Source organism: Plecotus auritus (assembly GCF_963455305.1).
Source record: "Plecotus auritus genome assembly, chromosome: 15".
Taxonomy (NCBI): Eukaryota; Metazoa; Chordata; class Mammalia; order Chiroptera; family Vespertilionidae; genus Plecotus; species Plecotus auritus.
Window position 1 is genome coordinate 4,695,297 of NC_137781.1, and position 22,203 is coordinate 4,717,499.

Consider the following 22,203-nt stretch of genomic DNA (forward strand, 5'->3'; position numbering starts at 1 on the left):
AACTTCTGACTGCAGTTTCATTTTCTCTTCAGAGTCTACGCCCCAGGGCCAGGGAGAGGGGAAGCCACACCATAGATGCCAACTATTTCCATTCTTTTTAAAAATATATATATTTTTATTGATCTCAGAGAGGAAGGGAGAGGGAGAGGGAGAGGGAGAGAGAGAAACATCCATGATGAGAGAGAATCATGGATTGGCCGCCTCCTGCACGCCCCACACTGGGGATGGAGCCCACAACCCGGGCATGTGCCTTTGACTAGGAATCGAACCGTGACCTCCTGGTTCCTACGTGGATGCTCAACCGCTGAGCCACACCGGCCGGGCTAAATGTCATCGTTAACAATACAAATTCGAATGAAACTTTCCGGATAAGATAGAAAGTTCCCCGAGTTGTTTTGTCCAACTCACGTAGCCTGATGCAAAGGCTCATAAAAACAACACAAAACTGTAGATGGGTTCAGCTGTACGTCAGCCGTGCAAAAAACTGTCAATAAAATATCAGTGGGGCCGAAACCGGTTTGGCTCAGTGGATAGAGCGTCGGCCTGCGGACTGAAGGGTCCCGGGTTCGATTCCGGTCAAGGGTACGTACTTTGGTTGCGGGCACATCCCCAGTAGGAGGTGTGCAGGAGGCAGCTGATCGATGTTTCTCTCTCATCGATGTTTCTAACTCTCTATCCCTCTCCCTTCCTCTCTGTAAAATATCAATAAAAATATATTAAAAAAAAATATCAGTGGGTCCAATCCAACTGTTAAAAAAGCCAATGAGCATTTATTATGGACGCGAGACGGCCAACATCTGTCACCCTCACTCATGCCACGAACAAAGCAGAAGACCTCCAGATATATAGGAAGAAAGACAGGACGAGCTGTCCAAATGGGGTTTGACATCAGTCAGCAAACATTCCTAATAAAAGCTCTGAGCAGAGAGAAATAACCTGGGAACCACCTGTGTATAACTACAGTCTATTTTCCAGAAAATCTACAGCACATGCCCGTAACTTGCCGAAGCCAGGACCTTTAAAAGCAGGAACAAGACAGACAGATGTATCGATATGATGGGTCCGCTTTGGAACTACTGTCTAGTTATTCCCAGTAAGACCTGACCTAAAATAAGGCGTATAAAGATGAGAAGAGACAAACCTGTTTGCATTTGGCAGATGACTCGATCCCATACCTAAAACCCGCCCCAGGAACTCTTCTAAAAACTATGAGATCCCATAAGAGAAGGCCCAGTCGGTGTGGCTCTGTGGTTGAGCACCAACCTAGGAACCAGGAGGTCACGGTTTGAATCCCGATCAGGGCACATGCCCGGGGTTGTGTGCTCGATCCCCAGTAGGGGGCGTGCAGGAGGCAGCTGACCCATGATTCTCACCATTGATATTTCTTTATGTCTCCCACGCCCTTCCTCTCTGAAATGAATAAAAATAAATTTATTTTTAAAAAGCCATCAACCAACCAACAAACCAGTAAGACACAAAAGAACTTCTCTCCAGACCAGTGACGTTGGGTCAGAAAGGGGAATAATAAAGAATTCTGTATTGCCATTCAAATAGTGCCCACACAAACGAGCAAGACAGGCCTGGGGCCTTCATGGAGAAGATAACGCCATGTCATTAAAGGACAGAAATGAGCCGAAACCGGTTTGGCTCAGTGGATAGAGCGTCGGCCTGTGGACTGAAAGGTCCCGGGTTCGATTCCGGTCAAGGGCATGTACCTTGGTTGCAGGCACATCCCCAGTGGGAGGTGTGCAGGAGGCAGCTGATCGATGTTTCTCTCTCATCGATGTTTCTAGCTCTCTATCCCTCTCCCTTCCTCTCTGTGAAATAACAATAAAATATATTTTAAAAAAATAATAAAAAACAAAGGACAGAAATGAGCATCAATCGAGTCGCCGCGGGAAAGAACAAATATTTAGCAGCAGTCAGGATCGTGTTGAAAAAAAAAAATCAAGTAACAACTAGAAAACTTGCTTTAACGGATGAATAGGCCAGGGGACCAGTACACAGACCTCACGAGGCACACAGGTGTTATCTTGGGGAAAGTGACGATGGTGACATTTCCATTCAGAGGGAAAAGAAAGCTTCATTGGACCAATTGTGCTGGAATAACTGCCCATCGATCTCGAAGAAAGAGCTAGACCGGCTGCCTCCTGCATGCCCCCTACTGGGGATTGAGCCCGAAACCCGGGCATGGGCCCTGACCGGGAATCGAACCGGCGACCTCTTGGTTCATGGGTCGATGCTCAACCACTGAGCTACGCAGGCCGAGCTAAATCCCGTCTTCTTTTTTATTTTTATTTATTTATTTTTAAAATATATTTTATTGATTTTTTTAACAGAGAGGAAGGGAGAGGGATAGAGAGTTCGAAACATCAATGAAAGAGAAACATCCATCAGCTGCCTCCTGCGCACCCCCCACTGGGGATGTTCCCGCAACCGAGGTCCATGCCCTTGACGGGAATCGAACCCGGGACCCTTCAGTCCACAGGCTGATGTTCTATCCACTGAGCCAAACCAGCCAGGGCTTTTTATTTTTATTTTTAAAAATACACATTTTTATTGATTTCAGAGAGGAAAGCAGAGGGGGAGAGAGAGAGAGAGAAACATCCATGAGGAGAGAGAACCATGGATCGGCTGCCTCCTGCACGCCTCCTACTGGGGATTGAGGTTGTAACCCGGGCATGTGCCCTGACGGGGAATCGAACCGTGACCTCCTGGTTCCAAGGTTGATGTTTAACCACTGAGCCACACCAGCTTGGCTCTATCCCGTCTTCTCTATCGGCTTATCCACGGGCAGGGACTACTCACCACTTTCCCTGAACAGCTGCTGGGCAAGGCACTGGCCTCGATGAAGTACCTCCGGAGCAGGTGTTTGCTGGGGTCGGGGCTGTCCAGCAAGATGTAGGAGCAGAAGAAAGCCCCGTGGCGAAGCAGGAATATGGCGATGTCTTCATTCCCTGGGGGGGTGGGGGGGGCAGACATGGGACACTCAGGCCGTCTCAGACATCGCACCCATCCTGAACCGCCACCCGTGGCCAGGAGGGGGCGCAGAGGCACACGGCCACGGAACACGAAACGTGTTCGACTTGTGCTGGGTCACCGTCTCTTGGACCTCCCGGGTCCGCCGATCCGTGTGCATGTATGTGTCTGGGACTCTGCCCTTAGCAAGGACCGCCTGCAATGGTTCCACTGGCCACAGCCCGTCCCTGTCCTTGAAACCCCCTTGACGGGGTGACACTGGGCTGGCGGAAGGGAGGAGGCAGACATTTGGAAAAAGAAACAGCCCAGGCGTGGTGGCTCCGTGGTTGAGCATCGACCTCTGAACCAGGAGGTCACTGGTTCGATGCCCGGGTTGTACGCTCGATCCCCAGCAGGGGGCGCGCAGGAGGCGGCTGATCAGTGATTCTCTCTCCTCATGGATGTTTCTCTCCCTCTCCCTTCCTCTCTGAGATCAATAAAAACATGTTAAACAAACAAACAACAACAAGTAGCAGGAGTTGCAATGTCTCCACGCAGGTAGCTGACAGGTGGGGGTAAGGGTGGAGACACGGTCTCATATCTCAAAACCACGCCAGTTCCCACGGGTGGGACTGCGCGCGGGGGCCTCACCTGCCTTGATGGCCGCATACAGGGGTAAGCGCACGATGACGGGGAACTCGTTCTTCCTGACGGCGTAGCTCTCGGGGTCGGCCCCGTATGTCAGGACCAGGAGTTTCACCAGCCCCAGGTGGCCTCGCTGACAAGCCAGGGCCAGCATCCAGTTCAGCAGCCGCTGGAGGCTGTAGGGACCTGGCGGGAGACGAGAGGGCGAAGCGACAGTGGCCCCAAAAGGCACTGCTGGCTCCTGCTCTGACCGCCCCCTTGGACCATCCATGAAACCCCAGCTGTCCTGTTCCAGATGGAATTCGCTTCTGCCACGTTGGTCGTGTTTTCTGGAACGGTCCCTCTTGAATTTGCATATTATTATACACCCACCCGCTCATCCCAGAATGCCAAGCGAGGAAAGGCAGCATTCAAAATGTTAGATACTGTGCCGGGCTGGTGTGGCTCAGTGGTTGAGCGTCGGACCCACGTGTGGGAACCCTTGGAAGCAAAGGGCCCTGTGTGGCAACACTGGTGCACATCCTTGAAGCCTGCCCTACACCCCAAAAATACCCTAATTTTCAATGACCACTGGTATGACAACGCCTCAGCCTATAATTGCAGCGATGCCTGGACTTGTACGGTATGGCAGATCCGAGGCCGCCATGGGAAACTAGAGGAGACCAGAGCACCTCAAGTCTACCAGAAGAAAAAATTACTTGCGACTAAAAAAGCAACATCACATGGCACATCTGAAACAGGTACCATGGATTCAGTGATGAAAGGAACTGAGTTCTGGAGGGGACTTTGGTGAGTCGTAATGTATCATATAGGTTCAAATGCTGGAACAAACGTAGCACATTCATACAAACTATAAATAAGGGGGATCTGGCCGAAACCGGTTTTGCTCAGTGGATAGAGCGTCGGCCTGCGGACTGAAAGGTCCCAGGTTTGATTCCGGTCAAGGGCATGTACCTTGGTTGTGGGCACATCCCCAATGGGAGGTGTGCAGGAGGCAGCTGATCGATGTTTCTCTCTCATCGATGTTTCTAGCTCTCTATCCCTCTCCCTTCCTCTCTGTGAAATATCAATAAAATATATTTTTAAAAAAAGCCTTAAAAAATAAATAAGGGGGATCTGCAGGGAGAGCGGGATATGGGAAATCTCCATTAGATTTTATAAAAAGGAACACAGATTCCTACAGTGTAAGCACGGGAGCTCAAGATGGGTAAAAGTGAGAAGGAATAAGCATTTTGGGGTGCAGTCTCCCCGCAAGGCCTGTCTGACTTCTAAAGAAGAGGGTCCCCTGAGTGGGACTTACCTTGGCAGGACTCGAGCAATTCCTGCACGACGTCCGTGTGCCCGAAGTGCGTCGCCACCACCGCGGGGTTGTCGTCCGTGGGCTCTGTCGGCAGCTCCACCTGCCTCTCGGTGAGAAGGTACCGGACGGTCTCCAGGTCCCCGTAGGTCGCTGCGATGCTCAGGAGCTGGCCCTGGTCAGAGCAAACAGCAACGGGACCTCAGGGAGGCCGGGGCTGTTGGAAATTGCCAAGAGGATCCGCTCTGTGCGCTTGAGGAAGCCCGCGGGGAAGGCTAGAGCCGAGCTGTGTTGGGCGGGCGCCCCCTCCTGGCCACGTGCGGCTGTTGAGGACTTGAAATGTGGCCCGCGCAAAACCAGAGGTGCCGAGGGTGGGAAAGCACACGTGATTTCCAAGACATGGTCCAAAAAAAGGCAAAGGAGTTCATCAATAATTGTTATGTTAATGCTAGAGGCCCGATGCACGAAGATTCGTGCAAGAATGGGCCTTCCTTCCCCTGGCTGCTGGCACCGCCTTCGCTCCGGCTGAGGCACCTTTCCGCTTGGGCCCGGAGCCGCCTTTCGGCCTTCCCACGCTGTCCAGAGGCCCGGAGCAGCTGGGGTGGCGCAGAATGCCTGCGTTGTCGCCATGGCGATGATGCAAGCATCCCGCCCACCCCCGGCCGCTCGGTGCCTGTGTATGCAAATTAACCCATCATCCTTGTTGGGTTAATTTGCATACTCACTCCTGATTGGCTGGTGGGTGTCGCGAAGGTACAGTCAATTTGCATCTTACTCTTTTATTAGTGTAGATTAATTACCTTTAAAATGATGATCTTTTTTTTTAAAATCCCCACTCGAAGATATTTTTTAAAAATATGCCACAGCTGGTGTGGCTCAGTGGATAGAGCAACGGCCTGAGGACCGAAGGGTCCGGGTTCGATTCCGGTCAAGGGCATGTACCTTGGTTGCAGGTTCTTCCCTGGCCCAGGCCTGGTCAGGGCTCGTGCAGGAGGCAACCAATTGATGTGTTTCTCTCTCTTTTTCTCTCTCTCTTCCACTGTCCCTAAAAAAAAAAAAAAAAAAAAAAAAAAAAAAAAAAAAATCTATGGAAAAATATCCTTGGGTGAGGATTAAAAAAATAAAATATTTTTATTGATTTCAGAGAGGAAGGGAGAGGAAGAGAGAGAGAAACATCACTGATGAGAGAGAATCATGGATCAGCTGCCTCCTGCCCGCCCCCTACTGGGATGGAGCCCGCACCCCAGGCATGTGCCCTGACCGGGAATTGAACCGTGACCTCCTGGTTCACAGGTTGAAGCTCAACCACTGGGCCACACCAGCCGGCCGGGCGAGACGGATTATTTATCAAGCTCTCGCCGTGTGCCGGGTGCTACACCAGCACTTGATGTGTGTGGTCCCGTTTCATCCTGAGAGCGGGGATGCATCGTGCCTGCATCTTGCATCTGTGGGCGATGCAATGAGGGCTTGCCCCCGGAAGGGAGTGTATCGCCGGCAGAACCATAGCGCTTGGGGAGAGGCGTGGGGACAGAGGGGCTGGCGGCGCGAGGCGTGCCTGACAGGGGTGGCGAGGGACAGGCTCAGGGGCCGAAATGACGAGGAGGACAGCAGACAGTCACCTATTCACCAGGACAGTGGTCGGCACACTCATTTGTCCACAGAGCCAAATAGCAACAGGACAACGATGGACATTTCTTCGGAGAGCCACATTTTTTAAACGTAAACTTCTTCTGACGCCACTTCTTCCAAATAGACGCGCCCAAATAGGCCGTGGTATTTTGTGGAAGAGCCACACTCAAGGGGCCCAAGAGCCGCAGGTGGCTCGTGAGCCGCAGTTTGCCGACCACGGCACTAGGACACTCCCGGAAAGCAGCTGCGTCAGGAAGAAACGCCACAGGGATGGACTGAAGGACTCGCCGCACACACCACGCCGGGCCAATGAGAGGCCGCCACCCCATTCTCACAGGTACCAGTGATGTCACGGCAGCCGGCCCGAGGCCACCAGGGGACCCAAGGGCGGGCAAGGTCAGAGCTAGAGGCAGCCCACGGGCTCCACAGGGCACACTGATTTTAATTCAAATAAAAAGAGGAGCCCTGGCCGGTGCGGCTCCGTGGAGAGAGCGTCGGCCTGCAGACTGAAGGGTCCCGGGTTCGATTCCGGTCAAGGGCACGAACCTCGGTGGCTGGCTCCTCCCCAGCACGGGCCCAGGTTGGGGCGCGTGCAAGAGACAACCCCTCGATGTGTCTCTCTCACATCGATGTTCCTCTCTGTCTTCCCCTCTCTCCTCCACTCTCCCTAAACATCAATGGAAAAATATCCTCGGGTGAGGATGAACCCTTCCAAAAAAATTAATTAATTCCAACAGCATAAAATGATGAGCCCCCCCTCTCCCCCCCCCGCCCATACCTCTACCTCCCACACCCTTCTGCAAAGAAAGCCACTCTAGCCCAGCCCCAGTAGCTCAGTGGTCCATCTTCACGACCTCTGAACCGGGAGGTCACAGTTCGATTCCCGGTCAGGGCACATGCCCGGGCTGTGAGCTCCATCCCCAGGTGGGGGCGTGCAGGAGGCAGCTGGTCCATGATTCTCTCTCATTATTGCTGTTTCTCTCTCTCTCTCTCTCTCCCTCTCCCTTCCTCTCTGAAATCAATAAAAATATGTTTTTTAAAAAAAACCACACCAGCCCTAACTGGTGTGGCTCAGTGGATAGAGCGTCGGCCTACGGACTGAAGAGTCCCAGGTTCGATTCCGGCCGGGGGCACATGCCAGGGTTGCAGGCTCGGTCCCCAGTGGGGGGGCGTGCAGGAGGCAGGCAATCCATGATTCTCACTCATCACTGATGTTTCTCTCTCTCTCTCCCTCTCTCTCTTCCTCTCTGAAATCAATAAAGATAGATTTAAAAAGAAAAGCCAGCCCTAACCGGTGTGTCTCAGTGGATAGAGCGTCAGCCTGCGGACTGAAGGGTCCCAGGTTCGATTCCGGTCAAGGGCATGTACCTTGGTTGTAGGCACATCCCCAGTGGGAGGCGTGCAGGAGGCAGCTGATCGATGTTTCTCTCTCATCGATGTTTCTAACTCTCTGTCCCTCTTCCTTCCTCTCTGTAAAAATCAATAAAAATATATACATTTAAAATAAATAAATAAAATAAAAAGAAAAACCACATCAGTCGTTTGACGTTAGTGTAATGTGTATCCGTAATCTGAGCAGCCGCCTTCGTCCATGCTGGGCGCCCCGTGCTGGCCGGAGGGTCCGGCAGGGACCTCACCTTTTCCCGCTGGGAGGCGCACTCATCACAGGCTTCTCTGAGCAGGCGGCGGGCTCTGCTGGCGTCTCCCCGCTTGTACGCGGCGTGAATGTCTTCCGCCCCAGGACCCCGCCCAGTGGGGTCGTCGTCCGGTGTGGCCAGCTTGCTGCCCATGTCCCCGGCACCTGCGGGGAGGGAAGCACACTCGGCATTACCATCCCTGGGGAATCATTAGAAAGGTTTTTTGTTTTTTTCAAAAAAAAATATATATATATTTTAAATATATTTTATTGATTTTTTACAGAGAGGAAGGAAGAGGGATAGAGAGTTAGAAACATCGATGAGAGAGAAACATCGATCAGCTGCCTCTTGCACACCCCCCACTGGGGATGTGCCCACAACCAAGTTACGTGCCCTTGACTGGAATCGAACCTGGGACCTTTCAGTCCACAGGCTGACGCTCTATCCACTGAGCCAAACCGGTTTTGGCCAAAAATATATTTTTATTGGTCTCAGAGAGGAAGGGAGACAGAGAGAGAGATAGAGAGAGAAAGAAACATCCATGATGAGAGAGAATCATGGATCGGCTGCCTCCTGCACGCCCCCTACTGGGGATCGAGCCCGCAACCTGGGCATGTGCCCCGACCGGGAATCGAACCCTGACCTCCTGGTTCGTAGGTCGATGCTCAACTCCTGAGCCACGCCAGCTGGGCTCTATCTATATATTTACACATAGAACGTTTCATTCTCTCATCCTCACATGAGTAAATGCTGTCAGTCGATTCAAAACCTGTGGCATTGCCTGTACACCCTACAAAAGACACCCAGATCTTACTGGCACACCCAACATATTTTAAAAATCACAGTCACCTCCATCCACAGGGCAGCAGAAAGCAAAAATACATCTATCTCCCTGGCTGGTGTGGCTCAGCGGATAGAGCATCGGCCTGCAGACCAAAGGGTCCCGGGTTCGATTCCGGTCAAAGGCACGTACCTCGGTGGCAGACTCCTCCCCAGCCCGGGCCCTGGTCGGGGCTCGTGCAGGAGGCAACCCATGGATGTGTTTCTCTCACATCGATGTTTCTCTCTGTCTCTCCCTCTCTCGTCCACTCTCCCTAAAAATCAACAGAAAAAACATCTTTGGGTGAGGATTAATGAAAATAATAATAATAAAAAAATAAAATAAACATATATCTATCAACGCACAGTTCACCGCAGAACACACGCAAGTCACCTCTAGGGTGCTACTGACCTGGTCATAACTGTTTAACGACCTTCCCGGGACATCCTCCGGAGAGTCCCCACGTGGCCGAGGCCGGAGGGGTGGGGTGGGGGGGCCTGGGACGGACCCTGCAGGCAGGTCACACCCTCCTGGGCCCGCGGGGTTCGCCCCCCCCCCGCAGCCCCGACTGGACAGGCTTCCTCTCGGAGGACGCTGCCGCCTTTGCCAGCTCCGGCTCCGGAGAGTCAGCCCGCGCAGCAGTGTCACCTCTGGGTCGGATTACGGTGAAATCCAACCCTTCCTTCCTTCGGGGAAGATGCTCAGGCTGTGGAGGGCGGCGTGACCCCCAGGGTGACCCTCGCGGTCATTCCTCCCCGGCTCCAGATGGCGGGGTGCCCGGCCCTCATCACGTGGGGCCCCTCGGACCCCCGGCATCGGGGGAAGCAATCAGCGGGGGCCTTCACCGGGGGCCTGGCTCCCTCACACACAACAGTCACGTCACACCCGGGCCAGCCCAGCCTCGCAGCCCAGACAGACAGCCTGTCTGTGGGTCTCCCCACCTGGCCCCTGGGAATGCCACGTCCGCTCGTCCAAGGCGGATGGATGGCGCTCCCGGGTGGGCACAAGGGGGCTGACAGCTGTGAGCGCGCGAGACACACCGCTGGTTCTCGGCTTATTATTTATTTACGAGGGACTGTCTTCTGGGCATGGTGGTGAGCCTCTTTTCGCCCAGCCGATCGGTACACGAACCGATCACGCCGGGGGATACACAGAGAGCTGCTCTTTCCTCTGCAGATACAAAGTACAATCAGACCCGGCCCGCATGGCCCAGGGGTTGAGCATCGACCTGTGAACCGGGAGGTCGGGGTTCGATTCCCGGTCAGGGCACAGGCCCGGGGTGCGGGCTTGATCCCCGGTGTGGGGCGTGCAGGAGGCAGCCGATCCATGTTTCTCTCTCTTCCTTCCTCTCTGAAATCAATAAAACATTTATTTTAAAAAATATACACGGAGTGGCCGGATTATGATGATCTCTGAACGCATAATAGTCCGGCCACTCAGTGTAGGCTGACGGCAGAGTTGGGATTTTAAAATAAGGTTTTTCCATGTATAAGAACGGCATGGTGGCCGAAACCGGTTTGGCTCAGTGGATAGAGCGTCGGCCTGCGGACTGAAGGGTCCCGGGTTCGATTCCAGTCAAGGGCATGTACCTGGGTTGCGGGCACATCCCCAGTGGGGGGTGTGCAGGAGGCAGCTGATCAATGTCTCTCTCTTATCGATGTTTCTAACTCTCTATCCCTCTCTCTTCCTCTCTGTAAAAAATCAATAAAATATATTTAAAAAAAATATACACGGAGTGGCCAGATTATGAGGATCTCTGAACGCATAATAGTCCGGCCACTCAGTGTAGGTCAACAGCAGAGTTGGGATTTTAAAATAAGGTTTTTCCATGTATAAGAACGGCATGGTGGGTAGTTAGAAAGAAGCAGAGGCCTTACTAGCCAGAGACTGGGGGCCACTATCTCCTGGTCCCTTGACATATCCAGATTTGCAAGGTTTCCCTGACCGGTTTGGCTCAGTGGATAGAGCATCGGCCTGCGGACTGAAGGGTCCCAGGTTCGATTCCCGGTCAAGGGCATGTACCTTGGTTGCGGGCACATCCCCAGTGGGGGGGTGTGCAGGAGGCAGCTGATGGATGTTTCTCTCTCATTGATGTTTCTAACTCTCTCTCCCTCTCCCTCTCTCTCTGTAAAAAATCAATAAAATATAATAAAAAAAAAAAAGATTTGCAAGCTTTCCCTTCGACATAAGTACACGGAGTGGCCAGATGATTATGCGTTCAGAGATCATCATAATCTGGCCACTCCGTGTGTATATATATACTTTCCGGCTTATCCAAGCAACATTTCGAACTGAATTCAACTCGCTGTTAGCAAAGCTGAGCACCAGGCAAGGAAGACACAGCTGCTCTGCAGAGGGGCATTTAGAGGGTGACACCAATATATGTTTTTAATTGATTTCAGAGAGGAAGGGAGAGGGACAGAGAGAGACAGAGAGAGAGACATCCATGATGAGCGAGAATCATGGATTCTTTTACCGAGAACAGTGAACGGTGGTGGAACCCAGGGCGACGGAAATGCTGGCCTGTGACCCTGGCCGTCGGCTGCCTCCCTCAGAACGGCCCACGGGCACAAAGCCTCTTGCTCCGTGAGAACCAAGATGCCTCAGGCCCTGCTGGATCCTGCTTTCCGAGAACAGCTCCACGCGGGCCCCACGCCCCGTGTCCGCACCACCTGCCCTGGGGTCTGGCCGCTTCGGCCCCCGGGGTGGTGGGGTTCATGTCAGGTCAACGGCTGGGCTGCCTCAGGACAGTACCCTGGGGCTTTCCAACGCCTGACAGCAACCGAGGTCCGTGCCCTGACCGGAAATCGAACCCACAACCACTGGGTGCGTGGGAATTTAGACGCAAGCAGATGCAACCAGTGTCACACATGCCAAAACACGCTGAACCTCACTTACTACACACGAGAAATGCGTATGAAACCGTGCAAAAACACCCTTTGTAACTTAATTTCATTTGTTTTTATTTTCCCATTGATGTTTAGGGAGAGAGGGAGAGGCGGAGCGAAACATCGATGGGAGAGAAACACATCTGTTGGCTGCCTCCTGCACGCGCCCCGACCAGGGGAGGAACCTGCAACCGAGGTACGTGCCCTTGACCAGAATCGAACCCGGGACCCTTCCGTCTGCAGGCTGAGGCGCTATCCACTGAGCAACACTGGCCAGGGCTATTTTTTTTTTAAATTTTTTTTTTAAAGAAATAGTCCAGGCAAACCCCCCAAGGCAGCCCACTGCAGCCTCCCTACCTCCCCTCGCTGCGGGCTGCAGGGACCGGGCCGCGTTCCCAGAAAGGGACGGGGAACCCCAACAGGAAGATCAGCACCCAAAGGCGTTCCCACAAGCTTTTGAGGAAGACGGATGCCATAAAGAAGAAATGCCCACCTCACCCACAGGGCCTGCAAGCTGGGCAGGCACCGGAGTGGCAGGAAGAGAGCCCTCCCCCGCCCCAACCCCCCTTCCTCGCCCCCCGCCCCCAGAAAGCCAACCGGAATCGAGTCCCCAGCTTATGGAGCCACGGACCCGGGACCCCTGAGAGCAGGACGCCCCGGGGCAGGGAGAGATGGGGCAGATCTTGGGCCTCAGAGTCCCCAAGGGGAAGTGGGCAGTGACCAGAGATAAAGCAAGGCAGGGTCTTATCAGATGGGAGAGCTGGCATTTCCTCTTTTTTTCCTTTTTTTGTTCATTCTCACCCGAGCATATTTTTCCCATTTTTAATTTTTTAAAAATATATTTTATTGATTTTTCTATAGAGAGGAAGGGAGAGGGAGAGAGAGAGTTAGAAACATCGATGAGAGAGAAACATCCATCAGCTGCCTCCTGCACACCTCCTACTGGGGATGTGCCCGCAACCAAGGTACATGCCCTTGACCGGAATCAAACCCGGGACCTTTCAGTCCGCAGGCCGACGCTCTATCCACTGAGCCACACCGGCCAGGGCCCCATTAATTTTATTTTTTTTTAGAGAGAGTGGAAGAGAGGGGGAGAGAGAGAGAGAGAGAGAGAAACATCGATGTGTGAGAGACACATAGATTGGTTGCTTCCCGCACACACACTCACACCGTGCGGGTCGGGGGAGGGTGGGGATTGAACCTGCAATCCAGGTATGTGCCCTTGATCGGGAATCGAACCCGGGACCCTCTGGTTCATGGGCCGATGCTCTAACCCAGCCGTGGGCAAACTATGGCCCGCGGGCCGGATCCGGCCCGTTCGGCTGTTCTATCCGGCCCGCGGAGCCGAAAGAGCGGAGGGTTCTCTTGCTCTCCCCTCCGCTCCTTTACTTTGAATTTATATTAGTTCACACAAACACTCCATCCATGCTTTTGTTCCGGCCCTCCGGTCCAGTTTAAGAACCCACTGTGGCCCTCGAGTCAAAAAGTTTGCCCACCCCTGCTAGCCACTGAGAAACACCAGCCAGGGCAGAGCCTACATTTCACCTTTGTTGCTGTTGTTGGTCACCCTCACCCAAGGACATTTTCCCATTGATTTTTAGGGAGAGTGGAAGAGAGAGAGAGAAACATCGATGTGTGAGAGACACGCGGACTGCTTGGCTCCCGCACGCTACCCAACTGGGGGCGGGGATCGAACCTGCAACCGAGGTCCATGCCCTTGGCCGGGACTTGAACCCGGGACCCTTCAGTCCTCAGGCCGATGCTCTCACCACTGACCCAAACTGGCCAGGGCAAGAAGTTATTATTTTTTAAAAATATATTTTATTGATTTTTTTACAGAGAGGAAGGGAGAGGGATAGAGAGTTAGAAACATCGATGAGAGAGAAACATCGATCAGCTGCCTCCTGCACACTCCCTACTGGGGATGTGCCCGCAACCAAGGTACATGCCCTTGACCGGAATCGAACCCGGGACCCTTCAGTCCACAGGCCGATGCTCTATCCACTGAGCCAAATAAGCTAGGGCAAAGTTATTTTTTAAAAAAATATATATTTTTACTGATTTCAGAGAGCCAGGGAGAGGGAGAGAGAGACAGAAACATCAATGATGAGAGAGAACCATTGATCGGCTGCCTCCTGTGCACCCCCTACTGGGGATCTAGCCCGCAACCCGGGTATGTGTCCTTGACTGGAATCGAACCCAGGCCCCTTCAGACCGCAGGCCGATGCTCTATCCACCGAGCCAAACCAGCTAGGGCAAGAAGTTTTTTTAAAAAAAACACAGATTTGAACAAGCCAAAGGAACAAGAAAAGGACACTGGGACTTGCAGACCATCTAGAACAGCCGTGGGCAAACTACGGCCCGCGGGCCGGATCCGGCTGTTCTATCTGGTTCTCTTGCTCTCCCCTCCGCTCCTTTACTTTGAATTTATATTAGTTCACACAAACACTCCATCCATGCTTTTGTTCCGGCCCTCCGGTCCAGTTTAAGAGCCCATTGTGGCCCTCGAGTCAAAAAGTTTGCCCACCCCTGGTCTAGAATGTTCCTTGTCCTCCTGTGGTCCATGCTGGGTCCGGGGGAGGGGAGGACCATGCTCCGAGAGGCGGGCAGGTGGCGTCAGGATCCCTTACAGAGAGCAGGGGACGTGAGTCACCCTGGTGAAGTCCATCTGTCCCTCTGTCCGTCCGAGCACCCCACCCCCTCCATGCCCAGAAGCCTGCTCCCCGAGGGCTCTGGGCCTGAAGGATCTCGGTTTCCCCCCTTCTCCTCTTTCCAGACAGCCTCCGCCGCTGGCCGGACGGGTTTGTCCGCTCCCACGTGTCAGATGGACGTAGGAATGTGTCACAGCCTGTTTGTCGGGATGGATTGCCCCGCAGGCCTGGCCCAGGGCTCATCGGCGAGGGCACAGCCCTAACAGCCGTCCACGCCTCCCTTCCTGGGAGACAGGAGTGAGGCCGGAACACGGGACAGAGACACACACACCGGCTGGGTGCCACCGGGCAGCCGGCAGGCCACGCGCTCACACGTCCCTGGCCTTTGGGGGGTGAACCGTGCTACCCAGACACAAGTGGGGGTGGGGGGTGGGTTACAGGTCAAAGCAGGAAGCTGTGGCCCTGGCCGGTTGGGCTCAATGGATAGAGTCTCAGCCTGCAGATTGAAGGGTCCCAGGTTCGATTCCCGGTCAGGGCACCTGCCTGGGTTGTGGGCTTGATCCCCAGTTGGGGGCGTGCAGGAGGCAGCCGATCGATGATTCTCTCTCATCATGGATGTTCCTCTCTCTCTCCCTCTCCCTTCCTCTCCGAAGTCAATTTTAAAAATATTAAAAACAAAGAAAAACAGTAGCAGTGTGAAGAAAACCACCTACCCCGCGCGCACACACTCACACACACACACACACACACACACACACACACACATCACACACATCACACACCACCAAAACACCCCAAAGTAAAATGTGTTTCATTCCAGTTTAGATCTTTTTCTAAACTCCACTTGGAAGGATTCTTTTGTTTCTCTGTCTCTCCCCTTCCCTTCCACTCTCTCTAAAAAATCAATGGAAAAATAGCCTCGGGTGAGGATTCACCAAAAAAAAAACCAACAACCCCAAAATGATATGTCAACATCATTTCCAAAGCATGTCAGCCTCCAAGGGTTTTTTATTATTATTATTATTATTTTTAAAATACATTTTTATTGCCGAAACCGGTTTGGATCAGTGGATAGAGCGTCAGCCTGTGGACTGAAGGGTCCCAGGTTGGATTCTGGTCAAGGGCATGTACCTTGGTTGCAGGCACATCCCCAGTGGGAGGTGTGCAGGAGGCAGCTGATCGATATTTCTCTCTCATCGATGTTTCTAACTCTCTATCCCTCTCCCTTCCTCTCTGTAAAATATCAATAAAATATATTTTTAAAAAATACATTTGTTTTGATTTTCAGAGAGAGAGAAAGGGAGAGAGATAGGAACACCAATGAGAGAGAATCATGGATCGGCTGCCTCCTGCACGCCCCCTACTGGGGATCGAGCCCCCAACCCGGGCATGTGCTCTGACTGGGAATCGAACCGTGACCTCCTGGTTCATAGGTCGACGCTCAAACCACTGGGCCACACCAGCCGTGGCTAATTTTTAGAATGTAAATGAGAACCCCCAGACGCATTTTATAATAAACAATTCACCCCATCACAGCCATGCTACATCCCTCCGTGGAGAACCCCTTGTTCTCACGTGACCTGGGCTCCCCCTGGGACACGCGTGGCAGGGTCGGCCAGCCCCGTCCTTACCATTGTGCGTGTCCATGGCGCGTTCCGGACTCACGGCTGACCCCTCCGGCCCCACACACCAGTACATGCTGGGCGGTCGCCCCGACATGCCAGCCATCAACCCTCGGGGTGGCCGCTCCCCCCCAGTCCGTGTTTGGCCGTGGTCACCGCTGCGGCTGCCCGAGGCGGGGTCGAAGGCACGGACACTCGGTCATGGCTGAGCAGAAGGTCGTCTGGCTCTGGTGGTGAAAAGAAAACCATCATAAAATCAGAACGCTTTCCTTTTTTAAAAATATATTTACTTACTATTATTTTTTTTTAGTTTTTGGGGTTTTATTTTGGTTAATCCTCACCTGAGGATATCTTTCCATGGATTTATAGAGAAAGGAGAGGGAAGGGGGAGAGACACAGAGAGAGAAACATTGACGTGAGAGAGACACATCGATTGGTTACCTCCTGCACCAGGGCCGAGAGAGCCCTTGACCGGAATCGAACCTGGGACCCTTCAGTCTGTGGGCCAACCCTCTACCCACTGAGCCAAACGGCCTAGGGCTAAAGTCTATTTTTATTGATTTCAAAGAGGAAGAGAGAGGGAGAGGATGAGAGGGAGAGAGACATCAATGATTAGCAACCGACCTCAGAAACAGAGAGAGATACGGCACAGCTAAAAAAATATATTAAAGAAATGAAGTCCTAACCGGTGTGGCTCAGTGGATAGAGCGTCGGTCTGCGGACTGAAGGGTCCCGGGTTTGATTCCGGTCAAGGGCATGTACCTTGGTTGCGGGCACATCCCCAGTGGGGGGTGTGCAGGAGGCAGCTGATGGATGTTTCTCACTCTCTATCCCCTCTCCCTTCCTCTTTGTAAAAAAAATAAAAAATATTAAAAAAAGAAGAAATGAAGGTCATGCAAATGATGTGTGAAGGTCAAAGGCTCAGCTCCGCCGGCTCCCCAGTGAGAGGTTCTAGAACGGCCCCTGAGCCAAATCGGCTTGAGATGGGGACAGGGAGAAGAAGCACAACAGAACCTCCATGTGAACCAAGAGGTTGCTGGTTCGATTCCCGGTCAAGGGCACATACCGGGGGTTGCAGACTCAATCCCCAGGAGGGGGCGTGCAGGAGGCAGCCGACCCATGATTCTTTCCTCATGGATGTTTCCCTCCCTCTCCCCCTCTCCTTTCCTCTCTGAAATCAATAAAAATACATTAAAAAAAAAATAAAAAACAAAACCAAGTCTCCAGCCCTCGCTGGTTTGGCTCAGCGGATAGAGCATCCGCCCTTGGACCGAAGGGTCCCGGGTTCGATTCCCTGGTTGGGACGCGTGCGGGAGGCAACCCATCGATGTGTTTCTCTCACATCGATGTTTCTCTCTCTCTCTCTGTCTCTCCCCTTCCCTTCCACTCTCTCTAAAAATTAATGGACAAAATATCCTCGGGTGAGGATGGACAGAAAATACCCACAAAATAAGGAAAAACCAGTAACATTCAGAAATCAAGGAGACCCGCTGCTATCTGCTCCTAACCTGTTTAAAATCGGCGAGCAAAGACATCCCACCCATTTCCAAACCCCAAATGCTGGCGGATGCCCCTTCTGAAAAGAGAAGTGTCTTCCCCTATGATGTGTTGACGTTTTTTTTTTTTTAACCTTTAAAATATTTCAGGCCACCCCCCTCACCCAGCACATTCTGTTCCTCTTTCCATTTTCAGTTTCCTTCTGAAAAGCACTTTACCAGGGGGAGGATGTGTGCCCCGGGAGCAGCGTTTCAATGATGGTCTGTATTTTGGCCGAGATGCCAAAGTAGGAGTTTTAAGGCGAGGTAGCTCTGTGTGGCTCAAGCGTCTTTGGGGTTGGGACCCAGGCCACCGGTCGTGGCTGGAAATGACACGTTTTTCTTTTCCTGCTGGTACAGACACCCTTAAAGAGGGCTTCCTGCCGGGATCCTTCTTTTCACACATTTTAAAACCACACCCATTTTCTTGGGCCAACTCTCCAGACCTGCCCTAAGGAAGAAACCCGAATACTTAATGAAAAAGAACTTTAAAAGGAAGCTGAGCCCTGGCCGGTGTGGCTCAGTGGAGAGAGCGCCGGCCTGAGGTCTTGAAGGGTCCCGGGTTCGATTCCCGGTCAGGGCACATGCCCGGGTTGCGGGCTCCGTCCCCAGGAGGGGGCGTGCAGGAGGCAGCCGATCCATGAGTCTCTCTCATCATGGATGTTTCTCTCTCTCTTTTCCCTCCCCCTTCCTCTCTGAAAAGAAAAAAATTTTTTTTTGAAAAGTCAGTTGGAAGACAATTGGAAGTTAAGCATGTTACAAATGCTCATGCCACCCAGATATTTTCTAAAAAAGAGTCAAACAGATCGAGTAGGAACACAGTAGAGAGTCCCTCAGAAGGACACAGAGAGAGGAATGTGAGAGAGAGGCTGGTTTAGAGAGGGTGCTGGCCTGTGGAGTTGGGGGGGGGGTGCAGCTGAGGCCACGGGATGGAGATGGGCCAGGGTGGCTGGGGGCCATGGCCAGGTGGTCCGAGGTGGCAGAGGCCAGACCAGCGGGGGGTGTGAAGGGAAGGCCTCCAGGATTGCCACGCACAAGGAGAAACTACGGAAGGGTCCCAAGCTGACGAGCAGCATTATCTGATATATCTATTTTTTTTTTTTTTTGTAGTTAATCCTCACCGAAGGATATTTTTCCATTGATTAATAGAGACAGTGGATGGGAGGCGGGGGAGAGAGAGAGAGAAACATCAACGTGAGAGAGACACATCAATTGGCTCCCTCCTTCATGCGCCCCGACCAGGAGGGAACCTGCAACCAAGGTACGTGCCCTTGACTGGAATCGAACCTGGGACCCATCAGTCCTCAGGCCGACAAGCTACCCACTGAGCCACAATGGCTAGGGCTGATTTACCTATTTTTATTATTAAAATTTTTTTTTAAAAAATTGATTTCAGAGAGAAAGAGAGAGAGAGAGAGAGAAACATCAATGATGAGAGAATCATGGATCAGCTGCCTCCTGCATGCCTGCTACTGGGGATCGAACTCAGCACCCGGGCCTGTGCCCTGACTGGGAATCCAACCCTGACCTCCTGGTTCATAGGTCGACGCTCAACCACGGAGCCCCGCCGGCCGCACTGTTCTTGTGTTCTTACTTCTTTTTAAATTGTCATTTTTCAACTACAGTTGGCACCCGACATTCTTTTGTATTAGCTTCGAGGGCTATGGTTTTCATTTCATTTCTTTATTCTTCCGGGACATAGGCCAAGAGAAGTCAGGTTACAAAAGGCACTAGATGCTAACATCGTCCCAAATTGTGCCTGTTCTAATTTCCCCTTATGGTGTCCAGGGCACTCTGAGGAAGAGGGCAGACAGGAGAAGCAGGGTATGTGGGGCGAGGCACTGTAGCTCTACCTGTCACCTGCGTGGGGATGTATTTGTGAGAAAAAAAAAAAATCTGTGAAGGGGCAGGTTGCTCTGGCCACCGAAGTCCCCAATCCCCTCACTCTCTCACTCCCACGCCGAGGAGTCCCCCAGTTTCCCATCACCATCTCCCTCTGATCCCCAGAGGTCCCCCAATTCTCCATCTCTCTCTCTCTCTCCTCTCTCTCTCTCTCTCTCTGACACCTGCAGCCTAACCTGGCTCCTCCTGCCCGGACAGGGACAGCACTCACCTCCCGCAGGGAAGGTCGCTGGCAGAGTCCCCATAAAGATGGCTGTTTTTAGGGACCAGAGACAACCCCCTTGGGCACGGAGCAGGCCTCAGACTTTGAGGGTGCAGGTGTGCTGGGCCCGCCTGCATCACCAGGCCGCCCCCTGGGCAGAGAGAGACTCCTAGGGGTCCCTTCGCCACACGCAGGCACTTACACTCACATGCACACGCTTGCTCACACCCACACTCACTCCATGCACGTGCACGCTCACACTCACATGCACACGCGCGCTCACACTCACTCCATGCACGTGCACGCTCACACTCTCACTCACACTCACTCCAAGCACACGCGCGCGCTCACACGGCCGCGCTCCAAGTTGAAGGAAGGGTTTTGCGCCAAAAGCTGTGTTTTCCTACTTTGGGTTCCTGCCTCTGCTCCCCCCGCTCGGCACCGTCCCGCGTACGCACGGGGCTTCGGGGATGCGCTCCAGGGCCCCGCACGCCGCCCACCCCCGGGGCTGCCTGGGGTCTGAGCAGGGTGCGGGGGGGGCCGGGGCCGTGAGGCTGGAGTTGCCCTGCGCCCTCGGCGGCCCCCCCAGGAGCGCGGGCCTGAGCCGCCGGGCCCAGGGCTCCACGCGGACCGGCCGGAGGGGCGCAGGGTGCGGGGTGCGGGGCGCATGGCACGGGCCAGGGCAACGCTTACCTGAGGCTGCGGCGGCGGCTGCGGGGCTGGGCGCCAGGACCAGGCGGACACCCGCGGGCCGGGGCCTGGCGGTGCCACTGCCCTCCCGCCCCCTGCGCTCCGGCCGCGCGCGCGGGGGCCGGGCCGGGCCAGACGCACTTCCTCAATCCTGAGGCCGCCGCGGGCGGGGACGGCGGGCGCCCCGGGAGGCGGGCGCGCAGGCGGCGCGTAGGGCGCGCAGAGCCGGGAGTGGCCGCGGCTGATCCGGAACCCGCACCGCGCGTCCGCGGGATGGCCCGCCTCACGCGCCCCTTCTACTACAGGAATTTGCTCCTTTGGGGATGGATGTCTACCAAGCTGTCACTATTTGGCGAATTATTGTATTTTATCTTTTTTAAATGTATTTTTTTAAATTGACTTCACAGAGGAAGGGAGAGGGAGGAAGAGGGACACATCAATGATGAGAGAGAATCATGGATTGGATTGGTTGCCGCCTGCACACCCCCTCCTGGGGACCCGGGATGTGCCCTTGAGCGGGAATCGAACCTGGGACCCTTCAGTCCGCGGGCCGGCGCTCTGTCCACTGAGCCACACCGGCCAGGGCGTGGCAAGCTTGTTTAAATTGGGCTCCCTACCCTGGCCGGTGTGGCTCAGTTGGTTGGGCATTGTCCTGAGCACCCAAAGGTTGCCAGTTCAATTCCCAGCCAGCCGCGGGGGTGGGGGGGGTGGGGGGTGGGGTGCAGGCTAGATCCCCAGCAGGGGGCGCGCAGGAGGCAGCCCATTGATGTGTCCCTCTCACATCGATGTTTCTCCCTCTCTCTCTAAAAATCCATTTTAAAAGACTTAAACACACACACACAAATCAATTGCTGCTCTTTCGTGGGAGGGCGGGGGAGTGCAGAGAAAACGCAGAGGGATGTTGGCAATTTATGATGCATGTGTCCCCCCCGAAGAGAAGAATGTTCATCGCACCCCCGAGCCCATGACCCGAACGCAGATCCTAAAGACGCACGTTGGCGCCACCGGGGGCGGGCATCAGATTCGGCTCCAGGTGCCCACGGGAGAAAGAGAAGCCGGCTCGGGGAGGGAACCAACGGTGATGGGTTTCCACCCTGGCATTCCCTGGGGCATTCCCAAGATTGAGCGCAAGGCACATACACATCAAGCCGGGCATCCCCAGGTCCCCCCTCCCGCCCCCCAAAGCCCTATCTCCCCTCCTCCAGCCGCGTACGACCTCGCCGACACCCCTCCCTTCCTGCCCTCCCCGTGGCGGGCAAGGGGACCAGGGGGGCAGCTTGGCTTCGCTCCCAAGAGGCTGCCCCCCTCCAGCTCTCCAGCCACGGGACGCCTTTCCAGAAGGAGGGGTGCAGCTTTGCAATCCCGTCGCACCCCCGCGGTCCTCATTCCAGCTTGCAAGCAAATCAACAACAGACAAAAGCAACCGGCAGTTGGGTTCCCGGGAAGAGTCCCTAAGGGCAGGGCGTGGCGGCCACGGCACTGAGGGAGCCCCCGCCACCTCGGTGCGGCGCCTTCGGGGCGTGCGGCTGCGCCATCTAGCGGCGCCGCGGGGAAGCGCACGCCAGTGCAGTGCCGAGGGGTCCTCAAACTACGGCCCGCCAAGCACATTGATCCGGCCCGCCCGATGCCGCTGCCTGTCCTGCTTAGCAGCTGACTCATCCCGGCCCCGCAGTGCGCATAGGAATTTGTTCATCGTGTTTTTTTTTAAACTATAGTCCAGCCCTCCA

At 54.0% G+C, this 22,203-nt stretch overlaps 1 protein-coding gene across 1 annotated transcript in view; it reads right to left on the reverse strand.

The window, feature by feature from the left end:
- The window catches only part of LRRK1 (leucine rich repeat kinase 1), a 68,930-nt gene extending 48,298 nt beyond the window's left edge, over nt 1-20,632 (reverse strand). Inside the window, exons 1-6 of the mRNA XM_080651776.1 lie at nt 20,480-20,632; nt 16,157-16,374; nt 8,167-8,330; nt 4,904-5,075; nt 3,610-3,789; nt 2,809-2,957 (exon numbers count right to left, since the gene is read on the reverse strand). Of these exons, the coding sequence (XP_080507902.1) occupies nt 2,809-2,957; nt 3,610-3,789; nt 4,904-5,075; nt 8,167-8,330; nt 16,157-16,253 (762 nt within the window). The 5' untranslated portion in view covers nt 16,254-16,374; nt 20,480-20,632. The remainder of the gene's footprint in view (nt 1-2,808; nt 2,958-3,609; nt 3,790-4,903; nt 5,076-8,166; nt 8,331-16,156; nt 16,375-20,479) is intronic.
- Nucleotides 20,633-22,203: the final 1,571 nt, after the last annotated feature.